Raw genomic sequence first — 11156 nt, 5'->3', positions numbered from 1 at the left:
TGCTTTTCTGTTCATTCACTGTCACACACAGACACACACACACACACACACACACACTGGCAAGGACTGGCAGCAAACTAACATTTCCAGCGTCAGAGGCTGCTGCTTAGTATTTTGCACTGATGTTATGCTCACTTCTCTCACCTTTTGTCTACTTGCTTCGATTCGGTCTCTTCTTCGTCTACCTGCTGGTCTTAGTATCTATTGCGAAGCATTTGCTTCAAAGAGTCTGCCTCTGTAGTTTTGAGATCATATTTTTATATGAAAACTGAAATTCTCTTTCCTTGCTCTTACTGTAAATTCACATAATGCTGTGCACATTAAAGAAAATTTCATATAAATCAGGTTGATATCATTTGTCTGGTTTGTTCAACATCTTTATTTGTGACGCACTGCTGCAAACTCAGAAATAGTCTTTGCTTTCTGGTAATAAAAGAAGTATTTGATTCAATGGCTTGTAGGGCTTTGTTTAAAGCCCTTTTGGGCTGCTTTAACCGCTGTGAGGTCATTTTAAGACTTACTTTATTTGTGTACAAAAAAGGCATAGTCCTTGAACCCACAGCAAATAACAATGTAGTATTTAAAGAGCAGCCACATATAAGCTCATGGTTACTGAAATAAAGTGGAGAGAAATGAATCACAGTGCTTATTCATTCTCCTATAGTGAGTATTTGGACTGTATGAAAGATCAAAACATTTCTTTCTCTTTGTAATACAGTTCAGCGGCTCATGGATCCTCTAATGAAATTATTTTTTATTATTATTTTATTAATGTAAGTAGTTTACATCAATATATATATATATAAAGTTAAACTAAATGTAAATGAGAAATAATGCCTTGGCAACTAGGTGAAATAAAATAAGCTTTTGTATATTTCTTTTTTGATGGATTTAGTTTTAGTTGACTATACAATAAAGACGTGAAAGACATCATCTGAAAATATTTCCTTTCATTTTCACACATAAATAATGTGAAAACCTTGCAGGATAGCCTACATTTGATAGGAAAATAGTTGAAAATAATTGCCTATATTTAAATCTGTATAATGCTTCAAAGGAATATTATACCGGATAATAACAGAATCACCTGGTGTACCATCAGAAGTGATTCTCATCCTTGAATCTGATTTTTTTTATTTATTTTTTTATTTTTTATTAAAATGTCCATAGATTAAAAATATGTAGCTTAATAATTAAAACTGAGTAAAAACTAAGAGCTCCAGAAGTTTGGGGGTGAAAGCACGAGTTCGATTCAAGATTTATATAGCCTAATCTGATTTGTGAATAATTTCGACAGTTTAAATAGTCTGAAAATGTTATTTATAGTGCCGTTCATTTCTTCTTGACGAACTGATTGCAATCTATGATGAATGTACATTTTGAAATTGATAGGCTATATTATATATACTGTAGCTTAGGGCCCTATGTATAAGATAAAAGAAGTATGACTATTTGTCCAGTAAATATTGAGATGTTAAAAAAGCATTACTGTCACCATACAAAACTATTCTGTTAGAGGACTGTATTGTTGTTACAACAACTGCTCTTGGTAGGCTAAATAAAGACAATAGTGTGATACTCACAAAGTACACAGTTGTGTTATGTTTGCTTTATTTTCCTCTGATTATTTGTATTGTTTTAAGTTCATTGATTGCATTATTTCCTAATGCAGTGTTTATGTGCAAATTAACAATTGTATATTGATCTACATGGGGGAAAGGGGGACTCTTATTTTGACATTCTGATTGGAGAGTCGCGGACAGAACGACGAACTGCGCATGCGTCCTCAGATCAGCAGAGGAGCTGTGAAAGAGCAGGCAGGCACGACTCTCCAGTTATTCTGACATCATTCCTGACATTATAAAGACTCAGATTAAAAGAGAAACATATATCAATAGTACTGCGGTTGCATTATTACAATGTATGGCTTATGTAAAGTGTTAATTGTGATGCAGTTTGAGAATTTGTTGTCCGTGTAAGATGTGATGTTCACACTAACTGAAAAAAAGTAATTTAAGTAACGTTATGCTCCAGTGATCATTATATCTGACTACAGTGTTGTATTGCTTGGTTCAAGTCACAAAATGTTTGTTTGTTCATGCTAATGAGTTAATTAATAGTATCTTTGGGAGACTCACTCTGTGGTCGCATTTGGCGCGCTTTATAGTCACGTGACCACTCACTGAAGAAGGCATAGAAAGCAGCTGGATCTGTGTGTGAACCATTATAAATGTACTCCTATGGGGAGAAAAGGAGTGAATTGCATTTAACATTAGTTTTAAGAAGCAAGAGTAGTTTGAAATACTCAAGTTTACAGTTAATATGAGTAAAATCATATAAAATCACTTTGTGGTGGTTATTATTATTATTAATGTTTATAAAACGTCTTTGGAATATTTAGTTGTTAAATGAAGAAAGGAGACGAGAGTGTCAGAATGTGATTTATTTTGATGTTGGTGACACTTAAGTGATGTAATAAGAGCAACACAGATGAAAGAAAAGTAATGCTTTAAAAGCAATTGTTTGTACTGGAATTTTACTGGTTGTGCATTCAATAAACAGATCAGCAGAGGAGCTGCAGGAGCGGCTCTCCCGTTCTTCTGACATTATTCCTGTTTTACAGGTAACAGTAATCTGTCTGTGGGGCCTGCAACAATAGCAACCATTATATCTGTTCAGTTATTCATTACGTCTATTTGAAGCAGGGAGTCATTAAGTTAATTCAGTGTTCAATTACGTGCATTTAATATGTCATTCAATGCAGCAGCTACGTACTTTGATAACACTATTAGGCCTACACCCAGTAAAACATACGTTAGTAAATAACACAAGATTTATAGTTTTAGGAGACTGTTTCATTTTCCTCTATAGCCCCATGGGCATCACAACACCTGTTTCTTTCAGATGTTGTTATCGTCAGAATATCTTCTGTTGAATATACACAAAACATTGCACTGAGTCACAGACCTTCACTTTTTTCTGCCGATATCTCAACTCTTACAATGAAAGCACAAATCCAGTCAAGTTCAATCGAATCCCAGGTGTTTTTGAACAGAAATGACACACACGGATGGCAGCAACTTTCTGAGCAATCATCCACCACCACCAGGTGTTCATTTCCATTGGCAGCACAGTTGAATCATCGTCACTGTAGAAACAAACACTAAAAACAACATTGTACGTCCTGTCGCACTATATATTCAGCTGCATGGAAAATTTGAATCAAGGAAATGCCCTAATTTTTGTCCAAATTTCAATTGTTTTAAAGGAAATAAATGTATTTGTTTAAGTTGTCTTTTTGAGATAACTGTGTTTATTGAATCTGGAGGTGAAACTGGTTTGTTTTTCAAAGGTTTTCAGGACAATGACCTACTGAATGAACAAAGGAGTGATTTTAGTGACTAACGCTGTTTGTAAAAATATAAAGAAAGCAGAACGTGTCCCTCCTGTGATAAATGACCTATGTCAACTATGCTGAGTGAATGAAGGAAAAGAAATAAAAACAGCACACACACTATATATATATATATATATATACTCTAAAGTGTACTTTTGTACTTTTTCACAAGAGACCCAAAACTTAATTGCATTCAACAAAATAAAATTCAAAAATAGATTATTAGATTTGAATACATCACAAAGTCTGTTATGTTGTCTGTCACGGACCAGGGTTTAAAATCAATATTATTATGATTATGAAATGAACCTGAAATGGAGTTGTGAGCGGTCATGTGACCCAGAGGAAAACAATGACAGCTGGGTGAACTAATCAGCTTAAGTGCTGTAAAACTGGGTTGAATGTATCTCTAAATGTAAAGTTTTTAAAATGCAGCTCTGTGTTTACCCTTTTAAAACTTTCCTGAAATAACAGTCAAATCCAATTTGCAATATATTATAGTTTTAAGACAGCCCAGGGTGGAGGAATTTAAATCCAGGTTGCTTTTTGCAAGAGAAACTGTCTTTTCTTTTTCTTTTTTTTAAACATTTGATTCAAATCTAAAGTGTGACTGAAAAACCATCTGTGTATTACTTTAAGGCATTAAAAATAATAAAATGCAATAAAATCATCAATCCCTGCATGTCAGCAGTCATTCTTCACAACATATATTGATGTCAAGAGGATCGTTAAATTACAGCTGCTGATGTGCACAACAGTTAAGAGCCCTTTTCCAAATGAACCGTGGCAGGTTTAAATGATCATTCGTCAATGAGGTTTTACAGTAGGAGAATGACCAGGTCAGCACTAACCTGGATTTTATTGACCTTAAGGTCATAAATAAAAGATGAGACTAAGTTAGAGTGGGTAGTAAATCTATACGGCTCAGTTTTGTAGATTATCTGTGGTGTCCTCCCTCCACTCTCTCTGTGTCAAACAGCAGATCACACCTTATATTGATGAGTTTATAAATCTGGAACAACAGAACCTGGACTAGGTCACCACTAGGTGGCGATAAGACACTTTAAATAGCTGTTCTGTATATGAACTTTGTGGCGCAAACACAAGAGGGTGACAAATTAAAACCACATTATCACATTACCACAAATCTATCGTTAAAATGACACGTTGGCCAAATCATTTAAAAAAAAAATTATGATATGATAAGCATCCTCCACTAAAAAAGACCACAGAATATCTTTCAAATGCGTCACGCTCACGGGGCATTTTTTTAAAAACAGTAACATACCACGGCAGGTGGTGGATGAATATCTTGCATAGTTGAAGAGAAAGTCATAGTTTCAGACTTTCACACTTCGGGTTTAGTGATTACCGGTAGACAGTGTAAAGTTGACCACAGTAGTAAACTTACTTCCATCTGCGTTTTGAGAAGCAATATGACAACTAGCAGCATATTTGCCCAACCACAACCTTCACGCAATGATAACCTATATATTCATCCTGGTATCAAATGCAGTTTTTTGTGAATTAATTAAATGAAGAACGGAAGTAATATAAGAATATTAATTTTCTATTTTTCTTCTTTCTCTTCACGTTATCATTCATATTAATTTCAGTAAATTTTATCAAATCTTTTCTTATTATAAATGATCTGTTCAATCACAAAATATATTATTATTTATATTTATGTTGGATTTTGAATAAAATATTTTATAATTATTTATTTTATAATTGTATTTATATTATATTTAAAAAATATAACTGATTATGCTTAAAATAAAATAAAAACCACTGAAAAGGGATAATAAACTAAAACAAAGGTAGGAGGTTTTCACTTTTACTGACATTTCCGCAAAATAATACAAAATTGGAGTCAGGCCATTTTATTTGATGATTATTTATTTTATTATATATTTCCTGCTTTAAAGATTTATAGATGCAGCCAAGGGCTACATTAGTATCAAAAAGAGAGAGAGAGGAAAAAACGAAAATCGAAATAGACATAAAAAGAAAACATTAAAATGTTTACAGACATTAACACTTTTATGTGATGTTAATGGAACTTCCCCAATAATAAATAATTGTAAAATATCAGCAGCCAATCATCGAACTCCGTTACTCCAGTGACGTAACTGCCACAGATCTTTCTGCGCTCACCTGAGAGACCCATTCTATCCAAAGGCACGCGCACCGTGGAGTAACGACCCGCAGCGTTTGCGGAGAATACAACAACAAGCCCTTAAAACTGATGTGACCCATTCCGAGCGTGAGCCACCCGACTACACATTTTCTCGCTGAGTGAATATACCGGGTTGCGGAGAGAGAGAGAGAGAAACGGCAACTTTTTAGCAGAGAGCGCGCAGAAACTCCCCGCCGCATCTCGAGACTGCTGGCATCCGCCAGAAACAGCGCGCGCGTCTCCAGCGAAACGGACCCTTAAAAGATGTGATTATTTTCCCTTTCTGTCTCCGACAGGTGTCTTTATTTTACAGGTGAGTGAGCGTTTGTTTTATTTCTGAGCGTTTAGAGTGTGATAACACTTAGGTTCAGGTTATTCCTTTTGGAAATTATGTTACTAAAAATTGAGTTGTTTCGAACTATTCCACTGAACTAGCTTACTTTTTATATATCTATACACTATAAACATAAACATACTTGTTTTTTGTTTGTTTGTTTTTTTGCTAAGAATGCCAGTTGAGGTGTTTTCGTGGAAATATGTGGAAGCTGTGCGTTTAGCTGTTGACAGTATGAGTCATTGTAAATATGTAGGTTTCCATGAAACTCAGCTAAGAAAAGCTTTTGTTTGGTTTTTGTCTATTTTAGTAACGTAATGTTTGGAAATGTGGACCCGTTTATCTGTAAAGTTTTTTTTTCCTTGGGATACGTCCATTTGAGAGATTTGACAGTAAGTGAGTGGGCTTAATTTCTGAGAAAGATATGCTAAAAAGGTCTGCAGACACTTAAACTTGGCATAAAACTCACTTTAAATACTCATTTTACATGCTCAATTTCATAAGTGAAATTGTAAAGCAAATGCATTTTTATTTATTTAAAAACAACGTGGTAATGTATTATGTGAATCCCAGTGAGTTAATTAATAAACATTTTTTTCCTGAGGTATGTTCCAGGGACATCCAAGAAAACAGTTTTTAAGGACTATGAGTGAGGACCCTTAGCGTGCCAAGGTTTTTTGTTGCTGTACTTAAGTGTTTACCTTTAGAAGTGCATGTAATGAAAATGAAAGACAATGTGAAAATCTGTTTATCAGGTGTTTTAAAGAGGAGATGCTGTATGTAGGTAAATAGCAAAATACAATTACTGAATCCTTCTAGAGTGACAGCAAGTGCAAGTCTCTCTCATTGTTTGCAGTGACCTATAGTGCTGCTCAGTGCACTTCAACTGCTTAGATAACAGTAAGGGTGAATCCCATATTCCCCAGCTCTGCCGCTCTCTCCCTCTCAACCTTAAAAGCGACCTCCTAGAGGAGTAGCGTTTAAGTACACCAACAATAAATCACTTCTCCGGCGTCCGCAGCCGACCAGGCTTAATTGAGTTTATCAACCACTCCCTTGAGAACACTGTCTAAAGTTAGACTTGTCACCACAGTGCACTCAGTGTAGGCTGACTCTTTGATGATTCGCCTCTTCTGGTACATCGCCACAAAAGTGCTGTCTAAGTCAGAGCCACGAGGACCGTTTAGAGTTGCCCTCTTTCTTTTATCCATGGCTTTGTCATACACAGTGAGTGGTGAATTATTGAGGCTTCTACAATGCAAGGAATCTAGTGATATTATTGTTGTTGCAGTGCGTGTGGCTGTGTTTTACAAGTGTCATTTGTTCTGAGTAGCTTGTCTTTGTTTATAAAGGATTTCTATCTTCGTGTTTTGTGCACTAATGGGTTCTGTGTATAGAATCAGAAGTCCTTTAAATATGCTTCATATTCGATATGTAAATTTGATAATGAAGATGATAATCAAAACTTGTTGCATACAAGTAATTCTAAAATGTCATGGTACATGTCTTTTTGCTGTAAAAACTTTTCATAATGTAAATGTAAGAAAAACATTTATTTAGTAAGTAAAATTTCAAGATGAAAATTTACTATATTTATGTTAAGCTAATTGATTTACAGTACAATCATTTCTTAAAATTCCTTTCAGAAATCTTGCTTTTTGTTTATATAAATAACAGCAGTTCATCAAATTGCATATTTTTGTTTGGGCATCTGAATAAAATTTATGTTTTTTTCAACCCCAAGTATGAGCCCCAAATTCTCACTTTGTGAGCCATGAAAGCATGATATATGAAATATGATACAAAACATAAAGCATTTATGCAACCTTTATTTGTAGGTTTTTAAAAAATATATTTTAAATATTGTCTAAAGATTCAATAAACTCTTCCATTTGAAAAAGACAAAAATTCTGACCATTCTTTCATAAATCAGGCTTTACATGGTGAATATGCTAAATAAATGTTGTCTTTGTACTCTGCAGAAGAACAAAGATGAGAATTCACTATTCTGAAGCCACTTCCATCCTCATCATCCTTCAGACGCTGTGGTGGGGCTTGAATAGTCAATGTGAGGAACCAATCGAAAGCTCCAAACTTGACCTCTCTGTGACCTATGACCTCCCTCACTTTGTGTCTGACACTCCCATCCAGAAGCTGTTGGAATTCAATGGAACTGTGTATGTGGGTTCCATCAACAAGCTGTACGCTCTGTCGAAAGACCTCCAGAAGATGCACGAGTATAATACCGGACCTGTCCATGAGGGTCATGACTGCAGTGCACCAGATCCATGCAGTGGTTGCAAAAACAAACCCCTCAACAAGAACAACACCAATGTGGCCCTGTTGATGGAGACTTTCTATGATCTTGAGCTCTTCAGCTGTGGTTCGGTTGGGAACGGCGTCTGTCGTCGTTACCTGTTAGAGGATGGACCCCTGGATGCGGAAATTAGTTGCATGTATTCAAAGAAGAACAAAGACAGCAGCCACGGTTGCCCAGACTGCCTAGCAGGACCTTTAGGCACTCAAATCCTAAACGTGATGAGCAGTGGCGTCGTGAGATTCTTCGTGGCAAACTCTGAGCCTCTTGACTCGACCGTCCCACGTCTCCACCACACTATCTCTGTTAGGAAGATGCGAGAGACTCAAGACGGCTTTGAGTTCTTTTCCGAACAATCTTACATGGACTTGGCCCCAGGGCTGCGTGGGAACTACCCACTGCACTATGTCTACTCCTTCCAGAGCGGCCCATACGTGTATTTTCTCACCGTCCAACGAGAAGGTGGCAGCTCAAATGCCTTCCACACGAGGATTGTACGCATGTGCTCTTCAGATCCTGAGATCTTGCGCTACGTTGAAATGCCCTTTGAGTGTATTTACTCCGAGCGAAGAAGAAAGAAGCGCTCGGCTCAGGTGGTTTTCAATGTTCTCCAGGCTGCACATGTGGCAAAAGTCGGCTATGACTTTCAGCAGGAGATGGGCCTGAAAGAAGGAGAGGACGTGCTGTTTGCTGCCTTTGCCCGGAGCAAACCCGATTCACCGGAGCCCACAGCCAGCTCTGCTGTATGCCTTATCTCCATCACAGACATCAATAACTTCTTCAGGGATTTCATGCAGAAGGGATACACGAGGAAGCTCAGTCACTTTCCAGGATCAGAGGAGAAAAACTTCAACCAGGTAAGAGGTTTCAAACCAAATCATGCATTTTCTCCAGTCAGTTAACAGGATATTTGCTGACCCTTTCAAAATGTTGCCCATCCAAGAACAAATTTGACTTCTTGTCAGCCCAATTGCTTGGCCATCATAAATCACTGACCCTCCTCGTCTTTTTTACTTATCCATCACCATTTGTTGGATCAATCGGTAAATCATGCTGATCAATAAATGACACAAATTTAACTGCTGACGACTCCCTGAGGGCCCGTCGATAATGCAGGGCTAATACTTCCCAGAGTTCATTACACAACATAGTCATACATCGCTCAGATCTGCATAGTAAGATACATGATTTGAATACGTATAGGCAAAGTATACAGAAAACTACTAAATCTGGATAGCGTGGTCCACAGTAGGTGAATGGGAAAAATTGTCCAAAGCTATAGAACAAACTTAAAGATAAGGCTGGGTATGAATACAAATTTAAGGTGTGTCCCAAAGTGTGTAGTTATGCTCTATTCTATTCTACTTTTTTTTTTTTTTTTTATATATAAATAGTGTGTGCACTAAAAATTCCATAAAGAAGTGAACTTCAGATACCCGGATGATGCACTTAATTAACTGAAAAATATTAATTCAAATCAGATTTTGATTTAGTTTGATTCTGATTAATTTTAATATAATTCAGTTTAAATGTTCCTTTTGCTTGCATATGAAAGCAAAAGGCATATTCTGTCAGTTTCTGAGTTCTGTCAGCTGATTCTGTAACCTACGTTAAAAAAATCATCTAACCTGCATTATGAAAAACAACATTTATTTACTAAATGTATTAAAAAAATTTACAAGAGGGACTGTGCTGTTCAGCTATGGTGTTTATTTAACAGATATCGAATCCAAATCCAAACTCAAAGTCAAAACTCTGTGCTCTGTGATATGAGGTAAATTTAAATGTTATTTGTTGTGTAAAACCATTACAATGTCAGTGTGTAAAAAAATCGATAAACTCTTGAGCACTTCAGTCAAAAACTCAGTGTCTTATATTAAAATAAGGATCACGATTAATCTGTTAATCCTTATCATGACCCTCCATTGCTTGTTTTTCTTGTTCACTCAAACTTTTTATTGTATAACAATCAGCTAATATTTGCAAGTATTTGGTAATTATATTGATGTGTAGATGTATATCCATTTGCAGATAGCTGTGTAATTTTCTTTGATAGGAAACCTGGATTTGCTTGAGGTTCATGTGAATCAGGCTTGTTTGACAATTTTTACTCACTATGCCTATTCTCTACACTTCTCTGTTTGCTTGAGTGTTGTCTTATCAGAGTTGATATAGCGGGGAAGCCCAGATCACTACTCAGCAGGTGTTCTTCAACTGTTTCTAACAGTCTTTGTACTGGTTGCTTTAGCAGTTCATATGGGCTAGACCGGAGTGGTTGGCCTCTTCTCAGAGTCACACAGCTCTCCAGTCTGGTGTGGTTGTTTCAGTGCCCTGAACTTTATCTGGCCAAACTCACAAAGTGCACTCAGTCATTTATTAGAGCAGAAGATCTGCAGACTGAAGCACTCAAGACATTTTAAATATTTTTGTTCTGTGGATCCTTGATCCAAACATCTGTTCAAAGTCAGCTGCGTTTCTATCAGTTTTCATTAAGCGGACGTACAATAGCTTAAATAGCTTTTAAAGCAACAAGTCAGTTGGAAGATATTTCCCTAGGTGTCATCGAAGAAATGTTTGAAAGGTCTGAACATCTTTTGAAAGGGATGTGTGCCTGTTTTCAATACAGTTTTTGTCCATAGGTGTGAATGTGTGCATTTGTTTGTTTTGGGTGTGTGTGTCTGAGTGTGTGTATATGGCAGACGGCAAATCATGGTGCCATCGTTGAGAATTATGATACCAGTAGCATATGTTATGCAGAGTCTGTCTTATCACCCCATAAAGGGGCAATTGACGCAGTGTCATAAAACAATTACATTGTAAAAAGGCATGATAAATTGATCCCAATATCTTGTTTTTGCTCTTAGACAATGCACTCCACAAACCGGACTCCAACATCTCCTGCCTTTATGTGGAAACATTGGGCATCTGT

The 11156-nt window shown here is 36.5% G+C and overlaps 1 protein-coding gene across 1 annotated transcript in view; it reads left to right on the top strand.

Annotated features, from left to right (window-relative positions):
• The first annotated feature begins 5587 nt into the window (after positions 1-5587).
• Positions 5588-11156, top strand: part of met (MET proto-oncogene, receptor tyrosine kinase) — a 52624-nt gene continuing 47055 nt past the window's right edge. Inside the window, exons 1-2 of the mRNA XM_079412084.1 lie at positions 5588-5889; positions 7893-9084. Coding sequence (XP_079268210.1) covers positions 7903-9084 — 1182 coding nt within the window. The 5' untranslated portion in view covers positions 5588-5889; positions 7893-7902. The remainder of the gene's footprint in view (positions 5890-7892; positions 9085-11156) is intronic.

This window comes from Barbus barbus, assembly GCF_936440315.1.
Source record: "Barbus barbus genome assembly, chromosome: 48".
Classification (NCBI taxonomy): Eukaryota; Metazoa; Chordata; class Actinopteri; order Cypriniformes; family Cyprinidae; genus Barbus; species Barbus barbus.
This window is presented reverse-complemented; position numbering and strand designations above follow the sequence as displayed.